At 28.2% G+C, this 23339-nt stretch overlaps 1 protein-coding gene across 1 annotated transcript; it reads left to right on the top strand.

Moving 5' to 3' along the window:
• Nucleotides 1–716: 716 nt before the first annotated feature.
• On the top strand, nt 717–19649 carry LOC129971498 (uncharacterized). Its single transcript, XM_056085324.1, has 4 exons — nt 717–1047; nt 3022–3362; nt 12496–12675; nt 14288–19649. The coding sequence occupies exons 2-4, from the start codon at nt 3024–3026 to the stop codon at nt 15950–15952; spliced, it is 2184 nt and encodes a 727-aa protein (XP_055941299.1). The 5' UTR covers nt 717–1047; nt 3022–3023; the 3' UTR covers nt 15953–19649.
• The last annotated feature ends 3690 nt before the right edge of the window (nt 19650–23339 follow it).

Below are 23339 nucleotides of genomic sequence, written 5' to 3'. Positions count from 1 at the left end.
TATCCTTTATTTTAAGCATATATTTGGAAATAAAAGTTGAAAACATGCTAAAATAGGAAAAAAATTAAACAATCATATCTTGAAGCGTCATTTAAATTCATTGGAAATTGAGCTATTAATCCATACAAAAAAAAAAAAAAAAAAAAAGGAAAAAAATTTACTTTACCGATGCGAAAATATTATTAAAAAGTAAAACAAAACAGTAGAAAAAAATATTCAATTTTACCACCCAATCCATGCCGGAAGGTTGCATTCTACTGTCATTTAATTCCTTCAATAACGAAGGAGAAATTTGCTATTTTATTTTTCCCGCACGATCACATCAGATGTTGCATTCAGGCCTCCATTCGTAGGACAAATAAACAAGGACTAAAACAAAGCAGGAAATCCTTCAGTCGAAGTTATCTAAATACCAAATTATATTTCACTCTTCAAGAAAAAAAAATAATAATAAATAACATGAAATAAAAGAAAGAAATGGATAAAAAATTTCGAAAACCAAATTGTAAAATAATTTTAATTTTTAAAATGTTCATTTGTTTCTCATTAAAACAATTAGTTAAAGAAACGTTAATTTTTTACACAATCAGTTAACTAAGACATATTTCCGTGTTTTATTCTATAAATTTTGCTTTTTCAATCAATTAACATTAAGAACTTGAAGTTTGGACTTAAAATTTCAAAAGAAAAAAAAAGTTAATTTTCAAGAATTTTGTACGTAAATGTTGGCGTCATGCCAACAGCCCATATCGGGCAAGAAATTGTTGTAATAAGTTCATCTGTGAATTTAGTATATATATTTATGGATAATAAACTGAATCGGAAATTGTGAAAAATGCCGTTTATGTCTGCAAACTAAGGATTTTTTTATAATTTTTTACGCACTATTTAATTGAGGAACGGTGTCATTTTACGAATTTTCCTCGCCTGTCTTCAATTTCTCAGTCATCCGATTATTCGAATAATGAAAAAATACGCATTGCATTTTTACGTTATTTCGAAAATGTTATATCGTAGAATTTATTTTGTATTGTGTCTCTGAAAATGGTAGGTTTTTAAACTTTTTATTTTGAAAGTATGTACTTGCTTGAATTTAAGTATGACAAAACAATTTTTTCTTCAATTAAATAAAGCTCGCCAGATTTAAGCTCTCCTCTTTTTTAATTTGACTTTGAAAAGGTATTTTTTTCTCAGTCAGTATAACCTGATTTGTTAAGATTTTTGTAAAATAAGTTGATTTAAATGCTAGTTCTTATTTCCATCAATTGTGGGAAAAAAAATTTGGTCTTGACCAATGATTTATAAATTAATTGATTTCAATTTTTTTACTGTCATTGAGGAAAATTTAATCTCTAAATAAAAACATAATACAAATAAAAATATTTCTATATGATAGATAATTGAAGAGTAGAGTAAATTAACAGTAGCAAGCTATGTGTATTCTGAGATTTTGCAAATAAGATTTATCTATTTTAATTGAAAGGTTATTTATACTTATAGAATTTGTTTTATTATGAACAAATTGTAAAGTTTTCAATGCTTTTAGATCTCTTCATGATGCTTTTATTTCTTTAGAAAAAACTAGGAATCTGTAAGAGTTTTAGCGTATGGGGATTAGAAATATATCAAACAGTACTGATATTTATATTTTCATATTTATATATGAGTTTTTATTTGCATGAGTCTATTAAATTGATGATAAATTTATTTTTATCAATATATATCTTTGTTATTGCTAAAGAAATTTTATTTTGCTAAAGAGACTGATATTTTAGTGCATTTAAGATAATACTTGATATTCTAATATATTAAATAATAACATTTATCAAAATAGTTACTGATTTAGGCCCAGCTTCTTTCAGCTTTAATAACTATTAATTTTGATGGTTAAATTTCATAATTATTATCCTTAACTGATAAATGTTTTATATGTGAATTAATATCAAGCATTTATAAGTTACAGAAAACACCAAATTTTACATTTTAGTTATTCATATCAGTTATAGAAGATCATATTATAACTTTTTCACTCCAAATATTATAACTGAGAAGAAGGCTTCTAAATTTCAAATAAAATAATTATTTTGAAAAAAAAAATGTTGAAGTTAGAATAGTTATGAAATTATCCTTCAGAGTGTTAAGCTTATGTGAAAGAGAAAATGAAGAAAAGATTTCTTGAAAGTAATACTTGTTGAAGAGAAAAAGTTCTCAAATCTTTATGAGATTTCAAGTGTTTGTAATTTTATGTTAGTATTATCTCAGATGAAATCCAACTAATTCTTAGTGATAATTCATGAAATATTTGCTGTAAATATGGATGTTTCTAGAACTGTCCCAATATTCAAGTTTGTTTTGTAGTTGAGTCCTTGCTTTTAGGAAGAATTGATTTTTCTTATAACTTAATTAAGCCCATTATTAATTATTAGAAATAGCGGCATATAATAATTTTTATATAATGATATTAGAATACTATTTTCTCCTATAAATTGTTTTGATTAAATTAACTAAAAATATATATTCTAGTTTTGATTTCATCAATTATCTTATATCAAATGAAAAATTCCATTTATTATGGAGTTGAAGACACATAAGAGGGCATTTGAAAGAGTGATTATGAAGCAAATTTTCATCTCAATTACCAACCATCAAGATGCACATAAGGGAGTTTTTTTTTTTTTTAACTAAATAGACATATATCATTTTAGCATTCTTCAGTTTTGTTTAATGTTTTCATCTTGTTTTATCCTATATACTCTGGTTGAACAAATAATTACTTGCTTTATTGTAATAATAATTGTTTTAATTATATCTGAGAAATATTTAGATTTTACTTTGGATTGTGCGTATTGCATTGGTTTGGATCAGCGCTATTGTTAAATAGAGTAAAATGATCACTATTATCTATCATTTATTACCATTATGTGATATTAATGTATACTTCAAACGTTCTTTTAGTTTTTATCATTTTTATATGTATTTGAACTTTTGCATTTTTTATTTAGAAATATATTCTCTTTTCAGTTATGAAAATGACATTTCAAGCCCATGATGGGCTTAGTGCCCGAAGTGAAGAATTGCATAGGCATATTTTGCGAAGTCATCTTGCATACCTTAATCAAGAAGAAACCCCTGCTAAATTGCAGCATCGGCACAATTTGGAAAATCTGATATCTGAATTTCTCAGCATAGTTCCTCATAGTTCAAAATTTACATTTTTTGAAGTTGCTAAAGTTCTAATTGACAGCATAGAAAACAATAGAAATTTTAGTGCTTATAAGGCAGGATCTGCTTTTGAAGCACTGGAAAAATATGCAACAAATTTAATTAGTCATCCATGGAGAAAAGAATATAAAACTATAAAAGTGAGCATGCATGATTTTTTTTTAAGAAAAAAGATTCTGTATCCCACTTTGTTTCATATATGATATATATATATACACATACATACAGTGCCTCAAATAATTGAGAACACACCTTACTTTTATTTGATAAATCCGACTTTCAATATAAATAACACATTACCGAGAAGTGCAAACATGTTTTTATTCTTACACATAACAAATGGTTTAATTTAAAATAAAAATAAAGAAAAACCATCAAAAAATCTCTAAACTGAAAAATTTCAGAAACATTTTAAATAAACATATGTAGATTTTTGTCTTAAAAAATTGAGAATACACCAGTGAAATTTTTGTAGTATCTTGCAAAGAAAAAAAGTGTCAATATTTAATTGCATGTCTTTTGGCTTTAATAATGGTCTTTAAACGTCCTGATACCGATTTGACCAATTTTTGGTGGTATCTGAAGATATTTTACCCCATTCTTCTTGCAAACTTGTTTTAAATAGGTTGTTTTAATTTTGTGTTTTTGAACCACTATTTCGAGTATGGCCCACAGAGGGCATTAGTGTCAGGGTACTGTGGTGGTGTGTGTAAATGTTGTTTACAATGAATAAGGCATCACATTTTGACATTACGTGCTTTCTGTTTGGAGTTGTTGTCCTGCTGGATAATGAAATATCCTTCTAAACCCAAATTTTTAGTACTTTCCTTTAGATTGCTGTGAAGTATATCCAAGTAATCCATATGACTCATAATGCTATCTTTAAAAATTAAATTTCCTGCTCCTGATGAAGCCATACAACCCCAAAGCATTTTTTGGATCGAAAATGGTATTAGGCTTTCTCCATACGGGGCAATGGATGTCACTGTCAAAAATGTTGAATTTTTTTTTCATCCCTAAATGTAACTTTCTTCCAAAAGTTATTGGTCCTCAATTGATGAGTTTTTCGTAAATTTTAAATGCTTTTTCTGAATTTGCAACCTGATGAATGGTTTCTCTCTTACAGTTCGATTTTTATATCCAGCTTGTCTAATTACATTTCACACAGTTTCAGCACTTACACTTTTGCCTACGATTTGAGAAATTCCTGCATCAAGTTGGATGAACTATATAGTCTCAGTAATCTAAAGGAAAGTGCTATAAATTGGGTTAGATGAAAATTTAATTCTCCAGCAGGACAATGACTCCAAACAGAACACATATAACGTCAAAATGTGATCTCTTTTTCATTGTAAACAGCATTTACACACATCAACACAGTATCCTGACATCAATGCCATTGAATATCTGTGGGCCACACTCGAAATAGTGGTTCAAAAACACAAAATTATTAACAAAACCCATCTAAAACAAGTTTGCAAGAAGAATGGAGTAAAAATTGGTCGGACCACCAAAAATTGGTCGAATCGGTACTAGGACTATTATAAAAGTTAAAAGGCTGTTATAAAAGTCAAAAGACATGCAATTAAATATTGACTTTTTTTTTTCTTTGTGAGATATTACAAAAATTTCACTTTTGTATTCTTAATTTTTTGATGCAAAAATCTGTGTATGTTTATTTAAAATGCCTCTAAAATTTTTCAGTTTGGAGGTTTTTCGTTGATTTTTCTTTATTTTTTCTTTAAATTAAACTATTTGTTATGTGTAAAAATAAAATCATGTTTGCGCTTCTCAGTAATGTTATTTATATTGAAAGTCAGATTTATCAAGTAAAAGTAAAGTGTACTCTTTAATTGTTTGAGCCACTGTATAATATATATTATTCAAGCATATTTATATAGAACAAGCATGTAAGACCAATAATGTAGGATTTATAATAAATATCTTTTATCACCAGCCTATATAATAAGTAGAACAGAAATTTTAAGGGAAACTTTTGGCCTGAAGGTTAATTATAAAATATTCCAAGTAAACATACTGATATAGTTTGGATGTGATCAGAAATACATAGGAAATGCTTTCAAATCAATAAACTGAATTTTAAATAAAATTTGTATATTTGAAATCTGATGCATAAAATTTCTTTAATTTCTGAAACTCCTGAAAAAAATTTTTGGTCTTTCTAGAGAGAATAATTATTCTTTTAAATTGGAAACCAATTTTTGATATTTGGCTATATTTTTAATTTGTGCATTTTTTATATTTATTAATTTAGTAACAATTTTTTTTTTCACCCAGAAAAGTCTTCAAAATATGTCTTATTAGGTTTGATTAGTGTGGATGAGTTAGGATTTCTTATTTTTGGATATTTTCTGTAGGCAGAGCTGTAAATGAACGACTTTGTATTTAACTTGGAAATTTTCAAGATCTTATAATTATTGAATTGATCTATAAATTATTGAAAAACCTTGTGGTGTTGCTTAAGGTCTGATGTCTGATACTTACTTATAAAAAGCATTGCTTTCTTATCTATTTCCTAATTCAATGAAAAATATCGAATAGTATTAATGTAAAATTTAAATTAAAATGTTTTCATTAGCATTTTCGAGAACTTTATCTAAAAGTTAACTAATTATTTTAATCTCATTTTAATTTTGGAACGAGTTAGTATTAAATCTGAAAACTATCCCCCCCCCCAAATTATAATTTTCTGTAAAACATTGTGTGGCTCTGGAAATTAGAATTTTTCTGAAATATAATGATAAAATAATTTCGGATTTTGATGAAATTTAATCAGAAGTGAATTTAATAGTGCCAAAGAGCATGCAGTTTAAATTTGACTTTTAAAATATAAATTGAATTAAGCAAACAATGGAATTACTTAAAAGCTGATTTCTGTTGCAAATTTGTTTTTTAATTAAATTTTTTGTTCTCTGTTTGATTTAGCTATTTAGAATAAGCTCTGTTGTTTCATGCAGCTGGTAATAAGATTCCTGCTTCAATAAGCAATTTAAAAATGATTCTACCACATATCTGTGGTGTATGTAGCCTTCGTTACGTAATCTCAGATTCATGTTTAAATATCTTTTTATTGCAGAGGTGCTAAAATGTGTAGAAAGAGTACTTGTTCTGGAACTGTTCTCATCATCTGACTATAATTAAAAATTACTAGCCCAAACTAAAATTATTATGTGCTTTTTTTGTTTTAATAACATCCTCATTAAGACGGGCACATTTTCACTTTTGTGGCTAAAACATTCTCTCTCTCTTTTTTTTTTTTTTTTATTAGTCAGATTTGGGATGTGGGGGGGGATAATTTATTTTCGAAGTAGTTGTAGAAAATTGAAAATAATCTTTATTTTTTTTAATGTTTTACTATCGTTTAAAAATCTTTACCTATAAAAGAGTATATAAACATTTTTTTTTTTCCCAAATTTCTTAATTCTTTTTCTTTAACAGAAACATTTTTAAAAATTTTATTTTATTTCAGAACTATTGTAATGTTTGTATTTTAATCATAATTTAAAATAAATTTGTTGACATGTATGTTTTAAATTAATTTCTCTATATGGGTTAAAGCAGGATGTTAGTGTAACTAAATAAAACATTGATTGAAATTGATGTATTTACTGAAATGTTGTTACTATTAATGTTAAACTCTTTTCATTCAATAGATTACTTGTTGATTTATTTTATTTCTTTACACTACTTCAGGATGAATTTCTTTAAATATTTATTTTTTTATTACCTTATTAAGTTTTTGTAAAAATGTGTGTGTGTGTGTTGTAAATCATTTTTAATTTTTTCCCCTGGTTTTGTATATAGCAAAATAAAACATACATCCATGACTAATCTACACTTCAATATTTTCTTTTAAATGTAAAATTTTTAATTTGCATTTACCATTGTCATAAGAAATTGAATGTTTAAATGTCACAAATGTTTCTTTTCTATATTTTTCAATATTTCTTTAAATGTGTTTCAAGGTTATTATTTTTAAATATTTCATTACATCTAAAAATAGACTAAATGCATACTACAATTTTAGATTAAAAACGAAATTGTTTATAATTTGTGAATTATTGTTTTTAATCACAAGTATAATAAATGAATGTTTCCATTTAATGCAACTCATAAACTTGTAAGAGGTAAAGACAAAGCAGCAAGTTTGGGTCTGTAGACCAGAACTTTTGGAGGACAATTATTGTGACTTTAAAGCATTTCAAAAGAAAGTTATCTACAGAAGATTTAATACATTCATCAGTTTTTAACTTGTCGGTCAACTTGTTTTCTATTTACATATGTTCAGTTGCTTATTTAGAAAATGATTATGGCTGAAATAGAAAATGCTTACCCATATACGATTTTTTTTTTTTTTTTTTGCAATTAAAACTTAAATTAAACATATCATATTGTTGCACAAAAAGTTTTTTGCCTTTTTAAAATTAAAAACATTAGTATTTCAGATTTAATTTTAGCACAGTACCTTTTTTCCATTGAAATATTAAGTCTATTTTACTGTTTAATTACTTTGGTCACTTGCAAGTTTTTGCTAGTGTTAACTTTAACTTCTTTCTTCAAACATTTTTGATTTTTATTTCTTTATATATTTCAATATGCAAATTCAGATATTTACTGTTAAATAGTATTTTTTAAAACTATTTTACAATTTAACTAAATTTTGTATCATATTTTAACACTTTCAAATCTTGAATGCCCCATTTGGCAAATCGTATGTCTTTTTTATGGCCATTTTATAGTTTGAGTCCAATTGTTAAGATTTTATTTTACTGATAAGTTTGTCAGCTTTTATTGAATTATTATATATTATTGCACACACATATATATATATATATATATATATATATATATATATATATATATATATGACATTAATGGTTAAATGAAGTAAGTATAGTATAAGTAAGTAAATAAAATAAGTATATATATATATATATATACTTATTTTATTTTATTTGGTTTAATTTTGATACCTTTTTCCTTTTTAATGTGGTTTTTATTACTGATTGTCTCGATTCGTCTGTGTTTTAGTAGTAGCTGCATTTGTGCTCTCTAAATACAATGGTGCTTTTCCTGGTCTTTTTTTAGTTGGATTCCGAAATAATTTTATATTTTGATTGTTTCAATAATAGGTTTTAATTGCTTAATGCTTATATTTTTGGTTATATATATATATATATATATATATATGGATATTAGATAAAGCATTAAAAGTTATGTCCCCTTAAGAAAAGTGGGTATGAATGCAGGTTACAAAATCTGCATGAAATCAAAATATTCCCACAAATAAATAAACCAACCGGGGGGGGGGGGTATATATTGCATCTTGCTTCATGACGATTATTTATTTGGGCATATTGGAATTCTATTTTTAATAGTGGTTATTATTAAGATATCTATGTTAAACATCAAGTATTAAATATTTCAGCCCAAACAACTTTTTATGTTGCCTTCTCGTAAAATAGAGTAAATTTTGCATTTTAACCTGCTAAAATTTCTAGTAACAACCTAGAGATTTTGTATTTCTCCTACTATCAGTCAATGTTTTTTTATTCAAGAATAGGAAATAAAATCAAGTTTTGCATATATACAGTGGATAAAAAAAGTATTAGCAATTGCCTATAAATGATCATATTTGCTAACAAAGTATGTTTACAAATTTTATTTTAACATAGCGATTACAGGAGAAAAGACAAACAAATATAACGAAATTTTCATTTAAATATTTTTTTAATCAAAATCTAATAGAAAATACAAAATTTACCTGATAAAAAAAGTATTGGCAAAATTTTGAAATTGACAAAATTATGAGCGAAAACAAAATTAGTATATGTTTAGTACTTTGTATGCATACCTTCTGCATTTATAACAGCTTGTAATCTATTTCTCATAGAGGAAACTAAGGTCTTTGTTGTATTGTTGGGAATTTTGTGCCACTCTTGCAGGAGTAAACGTTTGAGGTCGTCTTTACTTGAAATTTTATGTTTCCTGATTTCTAGATTCAGCAAGTGCCATAAATTTTCAATTGGATTGATGTCAGGCGATTGAGGTGGGGTTTTTAACTGGCGAGGAGCATTGTAGAGTAGCCATTCATGGGTGAGATTCGCTGTATGCTTGAGGTCATTGTCTTGTTGAAAAACGAATGATGTTCCCAAGCCAAGATTTTGGGCACTGATTTTTAAGTTATGGCGCAAAATGTCAATGTATGTACGTGCTGTCATAATACCATCAATAAAATACAGGTTGCCAACTCCATTAGCTGCCATACAGCCTCAAACTAAGACTCTACCTCCACCATGTTTTACAGTAGCAGTTAAATGTTGCTCTTCGAATTCAGTATTTGGCCTCCTCCACACATATCGTCGTCCATCACTGCCGAAAATGTTAAACTTTGATTCGTCGGAAAAAATAACTGTGTTCCAAAACTCTTCGGATAAATCAAGTGGGATTTTGCGAAATCTAAAATCTTTCTCCTATTTATTTGCGAGATGAAGGCTGCCCTTTCTAGCTGCCCTTCCATAATGACGTCTCTCGTGTAAAACATTCCGTACAGTCTGTACGCTGAAAGTCTTTTCCGAAGTGGAAGCAACATCTCTTGCTATCTGGGGTGCACTTATTTTAGGGTTTTTCTTAACCTTGTTAATAATGGCACGTTTTTTTCTTGTAGAAAATATTCGAGTTCGTCCACTTCTAGTCTTATTTTCCGTTGATCCTGTTTCCTTGAACTTTTTTACAACACTTCTGACAGTAAATAAACTTATATTCAACGGCACTCCTATAACACGAAGTTAAACCTTCATTTCTGAGCCTAATAATCATATTTTTAACACTAACGTCCAACTCCTTCGATTTCGAAGTCATTTTACGGCAGTAATCGCAAAATAATGCATAGACACTTTTGGAGTAGTTTTACAGACATTATACCGGTAGAGTTTCTTATCAGTCGAAACACGTGACTTCAATGTAACAAAATTTACATAGCAGTTAAAACTTTGCCAATATTTTTTTGACATGCAAATTTTTGATTTTGAAAGAAAAAATCGTAGAAAATGCAAATTAAAATAGAAGTCTTACTATTTTTTATATATCTAAGATGTCTTGTATTTAATTACGACAGCTAAAATTGCATAACATTTTATTTATTTGTCAATATGAATAAATTAAGGCAATTGCCAATACTTTTTTTACCCACTGTATGTCATGACTTAATGAAACTAAGAGTGTCCTTTGAATAGTTCAAGGGTTTTAAAACATCCTAAAGGAATGAATATAAGAATTCAAAAAATTGACAATTTTATGTATTTTGTTTTTTTATGCATATATAGAGGATAAATAAATGTAGGCACAGATATATTAGCTAGTTACATTTCTATTTTTTTTTTCTGTATAAAATTATGTAATTTTAGATGGATAGTTATGGATATTTGAAACCTGCATAAAAACAGATTAAACAGAGAAGATAGATATATAATATAATATAATAAATAAGTGGATTTTTAGGTGATTGTCTCATCTTCAATTAACTACTAAAAATTATAATAGGTATAAAGAGTTGTACAACTAACTATACAGCATCTATTGTTGATAAAATGTACTTTGAATTCAGTTTCTTGTTTAGCTTGCATTATAACACATTAAAAAATAAAAACTGGAATTTTGTAAATTAATTTTGTATAATAAAAATTTTACAACTTGGGTGAATTAATGTGGTTTCCAAAAGTACTTCTTACATAAGAATACTTTTTCTATTATACTTCTGTAGTAATGTTTTGAAATAATGGAATAGTTAATTATTTCAAAAGAGTATGCTTAAAAGTAAATATCTGAGTGTAAAAATTGCAAATATCGTGGGGGGGGGGAAGACATAAAGGAGAAAGTAGCACATGTGTGCTATGAGATTAAGAACAACCAAGCGCTATTCATGCAAACGTTATGCTAGAAGTCATTGTTCAACATCCCTCCTTTCTCTATAAAGTAATTATTAATCAGAGCAATTATTGGAAAGGAAGTTCAACTAAAAATAATTTTAATTCACTGTTGTTGGTAATTCGTTTGCACTAAGTCTTGGTTAAATGTGGCACAAGACACTCATTAAAATAATAAACATACAGTAGACTCCCGATTATCCGCGGGCGGGTTATCCGCGCCTGCCGCACTAAGTTTTTTATTTGCTTCCAAGCAAAGTGAAAATGTTTCCAAAGCAAGAAGTAAACACAAATAACTGATTTCTTCAAAAAGGCGTAGTTTTACAGTTATGCTTTTGTAATTACATAATACATTACAGTATTAAAACAGTACATATGTATTAATTTTTCTGTGTATCCTTGATGCCTCTCGTAAGTACAAAGCACTTTCCTGTTTTAATTAACAAAACGCATTTTAGGTTAGTTTTGAGAGATATACTAAAATATGAAGCGTTAGTTAAACATTTCCTGCTGTTTATTTTACGTTTTATTGTACATAAAACGATTTTTCAAAGTTGGAATGACTGTTTTCTCTTTTGCTATACCCGTTTTTAGCTTTTTTCGGATTATCCGCGATTTTTGTTATCCGCGGTGGCCGCGCCACCCAATTCCGCGGATAATCGGGAGTGTACTGTACTTTTTAAAAATTGATATTTAAAAAACCCAATTGTTTAAGTATTAATTTTTTCCCCCACAAAAACAACTGTTTGCAAAATCCTGCTAATAATCCTGTTTTTGATAGAGAACTAATAAGTTGCAATTAATTAGGAGCATTCTGTACTAAATCATGTAATCAAAGCTTATTTTTGTCATTAACTTGAAAAAAATGCAAGTATTTCAAAAATATTAAAAGCTTTTGTTGTAATCCGTGTAAGTTTTAAGTTATTCCATTCTGTGATTATTTTTATTGCTGATTTTTGTATATTGCTGCTCCTCAAATTTTTCTTGAACTAAATATATATAAAGTAGGCAATGAAATTAAGCTGTAACTAACATAAAATGAAAATTAATATTGATTTAATCTGAATTCTACAATTTATAATCAAATATTTTAATCAAAGTTATTTTTGTTTATTTTGATTATTGCAGTTAAAAAAATTAGACTAAACTAGAAGCTGATGCAAATGAAAATTATTTTGTACTTATGTATGCATTATATATTTTTGCTACCTTCTATAATTGTATTATAGAATTTATTCTGCAGGAAATAACTCATAATATATACTCCAAATGATTACTTTTAGATAAGCGTGAGATTAAGAAAGCTCTTATTTTACTCCTTTTTCAGCTCTACAGTGGATTTTATAAGCATTCTGTGGAAAGTCAACTCTTTGGTGGAAGCTCTATGCTTTGTCTCTTGGGTTATCAATTTTCAGATGATGGAGTTTTGTACCTGGATGAGCCTGTGGATCCAGATAAAGTTGCTAGAGTTGCTTTAGATTGTCTTATTGCTTATGTTGAATGTCAGGTGAGAAAATTTTATTTCTTTATTGATTTTTTTTCCTTTTCTGGAAAATATATCACACTAAGCATGTGAGACTTCAAGTGTAACTTAAACCTGTAAAAAAGACTTGTACTTTTGTCAGCTCCAAAGGAGAAGGACAAATTTTATTTTGAATAGTATGATACATAAGAACAGATTCAATTGCTAAGTATTTATTCATATTACAATTATTTCTAAAAAAATTTATGTAATTGTATTTTATTTGCTGTGGCGAAAACATCAACTTTAAGTTATATCTGTAAAGATGCCTAGACAAAGGAAAAGATAATAATTAAAATATTTTAAAAAAGCATGCATATATGTAGTATAATAATTTTTCATGCACTAGTCTTTTTTGTTTCATGTATTATTTTCCATGGAAGTAATTTTATGATAATTAGGTCAATCTTAATTTCACTTTAATGTTTCCTCTTGTTTCTATTTCTAAGTAAGATTTTTTAAAAATCAAAGCTTATTACGGGAGAAAATTTTCCTAGCATTTTGCTCATGATTTGTTAATAGTTTCCCTAAATTGAGTTAGTTACAGAGCTTATTGCATGAGAGCCATTACATGGTTATGTTACACCTTTTCTTTTAATATTTATAAATACCATTTTTCCATCATAATTCATTTCTGATCTGAATCTGCATTGTTAAGCTCTTCATTCATTACTCTTAACTGATCATAGAGGATGTCTATAATGAAAAATTCTGAACTTCAACATGTCATGAAAGTAGTAATGAATATCACTCTTTTTATAAACTAGATGCAAAGACTAGTTGCAAATTTGCATTGAAAGAAATTTCAGCCAAAATTGTTAAAAATGCTGAAATGAAAGGAAATTTCTATTTGTTTCTAAAACTCATTGTATGCCTTGCTGGAAAAAAAAAAAAAAAAACATAATTAAACAGCTAAGCATAATAAACCGACTAAAGGCCTAAATCTCATCAAAACTGTGATTCAATTTATTAATTTAAATTGCAAATTTATTTATTGGATGAACTAAACAAAAAGTCATTATTTTTAAATCTAAAATACATTTTGTTATATATTCAATGGAAATGTTTATACTTCTAGCTTTCAGAATTTTTGTTGATAAAAAAATGGCAAAATCATGTAAAAGTAAGAATATAGAATATTTTGTATTTCATGCTTAAATTTAAATTCATTAAATATCTAATCTACAAAGCCATTCCTCAACATGGATCTAACTGATCACATGACCTCAGAGTAGGAAGAAATCCAGATGATAATTGAAAATCAGAGCGAGTATTGGTCTTTAATATTTGGTTGTCGTTCGAGCTTGGTAGATGGTAGTAAATATTGAAACAAATTATTTTTTGAGATTTTTTAATCAACTATGAAAATATTTTCATTTGGCCCCATACTGCATTTACTGTTAAATTGCCCTATCTCTTCTTCCCAATGAATGGTAATTTACACTATTCTTTAAGTTATTGAATTTCATTTTATTTCATTTATATTTACCACATAATATATGGCTTATATGCATTTTCTTATTGCTAGTAGTTGCTTACAGTAGACAAATACACATTTGAATCCATTGCATATCTAAACATTTACCTTTTTTGTTAGATTATGGTTCAAATATGCGAAAGAGTGAAGTCTTTCAAATGTTCTTGGTTTGAAATCAGCCAAATTCGGCAAGACTACACCTGTGGCATTGACGAGGCTGTTCGAATTCTACACCAACTGAAAAGAAATGCTGCAGAGCAAGAAAAACAGGATAGATGGTTTAGAGAACAAGAGAACAACTCCTACTTAGATGACAAAGTATTTCTAAAATCTGAAACAGATACTAGTTATCAAAAGACAGGCATTCTTGTTGATGTATCTAATACATGGCCTAGTACTAATACTTATCCAGCATACAGCAGCAGTTCTTTGGCCCTGCATTCTGGGGGAGCATACCAATCTAAGTCACACACAACTTCGCAGCTCACTCACTCAAAATTACCATCTTGGAGTGAAGGAGTTTCATCTCAGATTGAGGACTATCCAACTCGTAGCTTTATTTCAAAATCTGATGAAATGGATACCTATCTGAATCATTGCTTAGATGACCATACGCATCAATCTAATTATAATTTTTTAAGTAAATGTAATAATGCAGATACAGCAACTAGATTCATTAATTCTGAATCTACCCCTGATAGTTGGAAGGATTCATGGGACTTATTACAACCATCCTATCATACTGTTCGAGATTCTTCATATGTGAATGATAGTCATAGAACTGGTTACAATAGTGGAGTGCCAAATGTAAAAGAAACCTATTCAACTCAGTATGGGCATATGTATCCACCCCATCCTATAATGCCTTTAGGATTACCTGCTTACCCATTACCTCACAATTATGCTATTGGTCCTAGGCTATGTCAATGCCAAATGTGTTGTGGGCATCAGGTGCCTATGATGCCCCATAAGTACCAACTTCCTAAAGAATGTAGTGGAAGCGATTTTGAATCCACTCGAAGATCGTCTACTAGAGCAGAATCTAATCATATGGATGACCCTAATGAACTGTGCTCTTCATTTTTAAAAATGACGGTAGATACACCGCCCAATCCTCCCATGAAAACCAGGCACTTCCCCATCACTTCAACATACTCCTTTCAAACTAACACAAATCCTTCTAGTAGTGATGTTGTGCTTAGATCTACTTCAGGAAGTAAGTCACAACAGAATAAGAGGGGAAGTTATTATGACAATGTACCCTCATATGACGGTGAAGTTAACAGTTCCTTTAATAACGTGGCTGGGCAGAGCTTAATTCCCATGTGTGATCTTCAGATGAATGGGTCAGTGTCCTCCTCCACCCTTCCTTCAAAGTCTAGATCCCAAAAGGGGATGGTGGGGACAGATTCCACTGATGGCATGCTGTCTTCGAAACCTGTTCTGAAGAAAAGCTACTCCACCAACAGCTCTGTAATGGAACCACCTGCACAACCCTCTATCCCAGTGGGTGGTGCAACTGATCTAAAAAATGGCAAACCTCTCTCAGGGCAGAAAGATGTCAAAGGTAGTAAAAAATGGTCGTGCAGTTCATGCACGTTTTACAATGCTCCTGACAAAAGCATATGCGATATGTGTGGTCGCAGCAAACACCCAGGACCTGAAGTGACCCCATTAGTGAGTGGAGGGAGGGAGTGTCCCCAGTGTACTCTAGTGAATAAAAAAGACTGTGAGAACTGTACAGCATGCGGCGCCAGTTTGAAAGATTCCCCAACATATATATGAGCTTACTCTAAATTGAAAAGTGTTTTCACAGCTGTGATATCTTGTGGCACAGTTTTTAGTATATGTATTTGTAGATTCCTTACTTTTTCTATGGAAAGTTATGCATAAAAGTGAGAGTGTTTTTACAATCATTTAATTTCTGAAGGCGTATTTTAAATAGATGCCTACCAATTATGAAAATAGTTCAGAATTTCCCTCTGAAACAAAGAGAATATGTTCTCTCAGAATTTGGAACTAAGGGGAAAACAAAAAAATTCCTGCACAAAACTTCTAGGCTTTAAATAAATATCAGTCTTTAGATGCAGTTTTATTTTATATTGAACAGGGAAAGTAACATATGTTATTTGTTTAAAATTTATTTAGTCTTTGACCAGTTTCTTCATTTAGATTAATAAATGTATGAAATACTAAGCATAAATATAGACTTGTTCAATATACTTGCAAGTACTATTGTATAAATTTTAAGTTCTGAAGAGCACATGAACAATGACTTTAGCTGTGTTGTCTTGCTTTTGCTAATTTGTACCGAAGCTAAAAATTCTGAATGAGATATTATTTAGTAATATTTTTAAAAATTATTATTATTGTGCTTAATAACATTGATAGGATCAAAATTGATTCATTTCTTAATCTGAAATCTCAGATCTTAAGATTCTTGTATAAAATCAGTTTCCTGTTTGGTAGGCATTCTGTTTAAAATAATGTTTCTTTGCTAAATTAAAAGTTTTTAGCACTTGCTGAAGTAAAATGCTTTGCAATTTTAATAGGATAGTTATGAATGGCATGTTTGTCTATTTAAAGCTTTTTCATAAGCATAAATCTAGCTATGCATATGAAAAAAATGTTGTTTTTTAAAAAGACCAAAGATTATGAGGTTTATATACATATTAATCCATTTTAAGCTGGTTGTTAGCAAAAATTATTTTATATAAATTTCTATTGAAATTTACAAAAAAAAAAAAAAAAATCACATTTGTTTATTGTAATTATATTTGGAGATTAATTTCAATATGTGCTCACCTGCTTTTAGATTATTGTATATTTGCCTAGTTCAATTAAAAATTCATGCATCTTTTTTTTTTTTTTTCAGTTAATAGAAGATATAAACATTATAATGACCAAATTTACTGCACCCCCCCCCTCCTGTAAAAGAAATATGTACTTAAAATTTTACCTCAGTAATTAGGATTTTTTTATTTTCGAAGATTCGCGTTTCAATGAGTTGTAAAAGGAAGCATTCTTGAAAGTACTTTTTATAAATAATATCATTTCTAATTAAAATTAAATTTTACTTAATAATGTAAATTCTTTTTCTAAAAAAATCATTTGCAGAACTGTGCATATTATTATACATGCAGATTAATCCTGGATGATGTTTCTAATTTTAATATTATTTTTGTTGTTTTGTCATAAATTTTTTTAGACAAATTTTATATCTGACTAGTTGTTGACAATTAGAATAATATTCGTTATATGTTTTGATTTTTAACTTTTCTCTACAAATATGTAATGTTTGTATTTTACATGCTAACTGCTATGCGAGCTGTATTTACCTTATACTTTTTTTGACAAAAGTATTTCTTTAACATCAGTGTAATTCAAATACATTTTTCAAGACAATATACTGTTACTGCCAATTCAGAAAAAAAAAAAAAATCTATTTTTTCTGTTTGACTGTCAAATACAAATATTGTGTGAAAATTGTGTTCATTGTATGTTGAGAAAAACAATTATTAAAATTGTGTAAATCAGCATTTATTTAAAAAAAAAAAAAAAAAAAAAAAAAGATATAATTTTACATTTAAAATGGATTTTTTTTTCTTGTAAGAATTGTCAAATTATTCTTTTAGTTAGAAATAATTTATATTTAAGAATGGTACAAAAAAGAAAAGGCATCAGATGATACGGCTTTAGAACCTACTGATGCCTAAAAGAGTCTTTCTTTTTATGCATTCATGGGCTGTAGCGTGTTTTTTCTTCACTGCAAGTAAGGAATATCATTATTTTGATGTGAAACTTGAATGAAAAAGAAGGGGAAAAAAACGAAGTGGGGAGACAAGTGAAATGCTTAGTGAAAAATGGAAAAGTTTGAAAAAAGAATTTATACATATGTTATTGTCAACTGTCCCTTGGAATTTGAAGGACAGATTTTTTTACTGCTATTTTTTTGGTCTGTATTTTTATTTTATTCAACAAAGTCATTAAAATTTAATGCATTTTATTTGTGTTTTCTAGCATTGACAATTTTTATTAGTGTAAAATATTTAAATTTACTTGTATATTTCTAATCTTTATTAAATTACACTTTGCAATTTTTTTCAACTTATTTTAATTTTCTTTCAAACTTTACCTAAACAATTTCGTGTTGAGCTAATCTGTTAATTCAAATTACATTAAATCAAAATATTTAATTAAAATTTGTTAAATGACTTTTTAATTAATATTCCCCCCCCCCATGAATAATAGAATCATAGAGAATAGAGTCTTTAATTTTATAATCATGAAATTGTTTTTTTCTGGCAACAAATTATATGTATTTAAAAAAGATCTAAATAAAAATTGCTGATAAAGTATGTGTGAAAAATATTATTTAATATGCTAACTTTCTATATAGACTTCCATGAAGAAGTGAAAGCTTTAAAAAATCTTTTACTGTGATATTGGATTTCATCTGCCATCTTATTTTCAATAAGAATTGCCACAAGAATTTCACAGCTGATCAATGCCATCCCTGTTGGATTGTTCATTTTTTTAATAGTAGGCTATAGCATGTGTTTGCATAGTTTTTATTGCTTTTATTGTTTGTTTTTTTCCCTTTATGCTGAGTATAATATAATTTTATATCTGTTGACAGAGAGTATGAAATTAAGAGATAAATATTTATTATAGTATATTATGGTTATTTATGCTATTGTGGAGTTGCACAGAGGAAAAGATAAGATAGAGCTTTCTTGAGATGTGTGAGCTGTTGTGTATTTTCATTATAATTTGAGATGAACTAAATATTTTAAAATAGGCAATATTAACCCTTTCAAAACTTTTATCCCTCTCTCTGTTACTTGCATGGGCAAAAACTGCTTTTCGGGTGTCTACCGATCATGAAAAAGTCATTCATTTTCACTGAGATTGTTCTTTTCCCTCCTCAAGCAAATAATTGTTGCGATATTCAAGACAGGGACTCTTAAAATATTTCTAACAGGTGAAAGCTGTCAGATATATTTTTACTGGTTAGACTAACCTTATATCTAATAAAATTATTACTAACATGTTAACTGCTGCATGTCATACATAAGCAATATATATATATATAATTAGATAATCTGAATTACATATGGGCTTGAGTTGTGTCATCAGGCATGTTAAATTATTTATAACTTATCATATATTTCCATTGTATGTATCTAGATTTTTAATTTAAGATAATAACTAGGTAAATTTCTGTGCATACTGTGCCTCTTTTTATATCTAAGCATATATTTTAGTAGGTTGCAGCAAATTAGAAATGCATGTGAATGTGTTGCACATAGAGCTTTCAGAAATAATGTAGGGGAAAAAAAAAGAGAGTTAGAGAAAAAACAATAATAATGCTTGAGGTTTAGTATGTCACATTTATGAAAAATATACATTATATTTATCAATAAATAATTCAAAATTATACTTTTATTTTTGTAATTTTGACTAGTAATTTGCCCCCCCCCCCCAAAAAAATTTCCCCCTTTTCTAAAAGATATATCTATATATTTACTTAAGGTTATGTATAAAATTTTTGTCTAATGTCTAGGCTTAATCATTGCTGATGTACATGCATGCCATCATGAGTGGAAATGTTAATTCAAAAACATTTTACTTAAAAAAAATTAATTTGCAAATATTATTGATTAGATTTTGAGATTCCCCCCCCCCCATTGGTAGACACCCTGCATTTTCGTGACATTGTTGTTCTTTCACATGTAAAATTTATTTCCAATGATAACTCTTGGTGTTTCTAAACAGGTATCAGTCAGTTGCATTTTTTTTCTTCTGTTGTATATGTTCAGCATATGAAAAGCTACATCGCAATAGGAAAATTAATTTATAATATGCATCTTCATCCTATCACGCTTGATCCTAAACTTATATTATTAGTTACTCCTTATAGTTTTCCTCAATGGCATCTATTTAAGTTATCTATGATTAAAATTTGCATAAGATACTACTTCATAATTTTCACATTTGCCTCAATATAAATTTTTAAATTACAAATGTTTCATTAGTATTGAAAGGGTTAAAAATAATTTAATTAGCGTTGATTTTAATTTAACAGAGCTTGTGGAGATCAAATTTTAATTAATTAATATTTAATCACCATATTTTTAAAACAGTATTATCCATAAAAATTTACTTAAATTTTGTATGTGAATCTCTTATAGTATGTTTGACGTTGAATGTAAAAAGAATTACTCAAATTTATTTTGTGTGTAGATCAATATATATATATGTACTTTATCAAATATATTATGAACTGCTTGCTGATTTATTTCCTTGAAAATGAGAAAAAAGAATTAAAAATTACCAAAAGCACTTGACTTCTATGTTTCAATTATGTGCTGTTGGAAGTTATTTTTAAATACAAATTTTTGAAATGAAATTCATCAATATTTTTAATGACAATTAAATTGATCAGTTGTGATATCATCTATACTATCACAACTGATTAGTTTAACTACCAACAAATTTATGGATTATAGTCTATCATAATAAACATTTTCATTGTGGAAAAAGATTTCTTTCAGACATTTTAAAAATGTCTGAAAATGAAGAATGACTTTTATATATATAGTTACATTTTAAAATTCATATATATACCGATTACCAAAAATTATGCTAGAACTCTTGTTTCTTCATATTATTTTTTAAAATTTTTTTTTTTACCTATTCTTTATAAAAAATTAGGAATAATCTGGGTGAGCTATCATCGTCTCCTAGCCAGTATTTCCAGATTCAGTCTGTTATGTTGAATACCAGTAAGATTCAGAAAGATACCAGCAATTTCAATAAGCTAAATTTTTTTTTTTTTTTTTTTTTAAGAAAAGCTAAATGAAAATGGATTTTTTATATCCTGCTAATTTTTAAATTTCGGTTTGCAAACAAAATTTTCTGGAATTTTATAAAGGTGTAAAATTTGTTAAATATCTCTGTGTTTCAAAACCACTATTTTAAATTGCAATAAATAAGTGTAAATAATAGTAAAATGCATTACATTATTAATCACAAACATTAAAATAGTATAAGATGGAGATCCATATTCTGAGAAAGCATTTCATTTCTCAGCATAAGTAGAATGGATTGGAAGATTAAACTCGATTTAAACAATCATGCTTCAAATCGATGACAAGATTACTTTTTTTTATAGGCATGACGTGGAATTTGTGCATATATATATAGTGGATTGTTTAATTCATATAATAGCAGCCATCACTACATTGAAAGGTCACCTCAGTACCTACACATCTACAAATTAAGTAGAACATGAAGTTGTTCAAGTGTTTTTAATGCATATCAGTGTGGAAGATGGTAATTCTCCCTCAATCAACAATAACTTAGGATGTACTAATTCTTCAGAACTCAGCAACCAAATGGATGAGGTTCTAATGGCTGAAAGAGCCATTTTATTTCAGTATCTTAGTTTCGGCATAACAAGAAAGATGAATGGAGGGTAAGTGTTAAAAATATGTAGGAAGCGGCAAAACCATTGTTCTTCTGCTGGAAAGTCAAAGAAAATGTAAGAGATAAAACCTTATTAGCATGCAGTATCTCTGTGATGTAGTTCGATATTTTGAATGCTATTGTGAAAATAGTTGGATTTTTTATACTAATAAGGACCACTGTAAACCTAGGGAGTAAAGAGAAATATGCAACAAGCAAATCCAAACTTATCGAACTTAGTTTTGATATTTAATGTGGAAGAGGAAACATCTGACCGACGGAAGAATTTAAAGAGGCAACTTAGGAAGTCAGAACTTCTGTCAAAATAAGGAAAGCACAAATTGGATCGTACCAATGATGCGCACTCCTTTCAAAATATAAAAAAAAGGAGAAAAAAAAAAATCTGACATAGGTTAAATTTCAAAGGGAATATTTGAACTACGCAGTATTTCAAGTGTGTTAATTAGAGGCACGTTGTTAGAAATTGCATAACGGAAAAGTTAAAAGCTTTGGTCTGATGGCAAGTGGGACCTCTTACATATAAGACAATATGGAAATGTCTGAATATGTATGTCTGAAAGAAAACGGGAGAAAAGGAATAACGTGCCCTAGCAGAGAAGTTCCTTTGCCTTTAGAAATTACGTAAACAAAATAAGAAAAAAAATCACTTAAATGTGTTTTTTGGACTGCTAGGGCACGTCTAAAACGTGGAGATTTGTCAAAATCTCGAGTTCGAATTTTTTGACTTCCTCTACACTACGCATACTAGAAAATAATAATAATAAAAATGTATTGGTTTTCAAGATTGCCACTCAAATCTGAAAGAAAAATCCCTGTACATATATTCAAGATAAAAGGAAATGTGCAAATGGCACTCGTGCTAGTTATAATGGAATATGGAGAAGTGGAAAAAGGAAGCAACAATTTAACACTATTCGAAATAGCATATTAAAGGAAGGTTTATATTTACATACAAAAAAGACAATTTTATCTTTATTTATTATCTAGAATTTAGCAAACCGAAATTTATATATAAAGGGTGGGTGGGTGGGTGATATATTACCTCTCAAGCTTTTTACACTAAATCACAAAAATAAGGACTCGAGTGAAATAAAATACAAAACATTTTTGTTATTATGATACAAATTGTTTAATGATTACTTAACAAAGTAAGATTACTTTTTTTTTATTTATGTATTCATTTTTGCCAATTCAAATATTTGGCGTCAATTTCTGCAGATTTTTCAGCCGTCAGTTTCATGGAGCTAATCGGTAACAAATAAGGTATAACATTTCTAAAAGGCCTAATACACATTTTTTTAGCTATTTCACTTTCAGTGAATATATATGAAGATATTTCCGATATATCATTGAATGTATTAAAGGGCGAATGTGACGCAACTAGTTTTAAGGCCAATCGAAATTCAGCATTAAATTATTGAACTAAAAAATTCGAAATCGGTTTACATCCGAACATTAAATATGACGTTTGAAGGTGTCATATTTTCCAGTATTCCTTTTAGATACTCATTCGAACATCAATGATAACTCTTTTGAACAGGCACGCAGTCTTGTATGTTTTCTCGTATTTTTTCGATTTATTATCTTCTTACAAAGCGAGCGGTATGCAATAAATGGCTTTTATGGAACTTCTCGAACCCATTCAACAAAATCAGGATTGATTTTTTTTTATCCATCCAAT

This window comes from Argiope bruennichi, chromosome 6 (genome assembly GCF_947563725.1).
Source record: "Argiope bruennichi chromosome 6, qqArgBrue1.1, whole genome shotgun sequence".
Lineage (NCBI taxonomy): Eukaryota > Metazoa > Arthropoda > Arachnida > Araneae > Araneidae > Argiope > Argiope bruennichi.
The sequence above is the reverse complement of the archived record's forward strand: the minus strand, read 5'-3'. Positions and strand labels throughout refer to the sequence as shown.

Coding starts and splice junctions, on each gene's coding strand:
- LOC129971498 (XM_056085324.1), top strand. CDS start 3,024: ATGAAAATGACATTTCAAGCCCATGATGGGCTTAGTGCCCGAAGTGAA. Junction 3,363..12,495: donor AAGAATATAAAACTATAAAA/GTGAGCATGCAT, acceptor CTCCTTTTTCAG/CTCTACAGTGGATTTTATAA. Junction 12,676..14,287: donor TTGCTTATGTTGAATGTCAG/GTGAGAAAATTT, acceptor CTTTTTTGTTAG/ATTATGGTTCAAATATGCGA.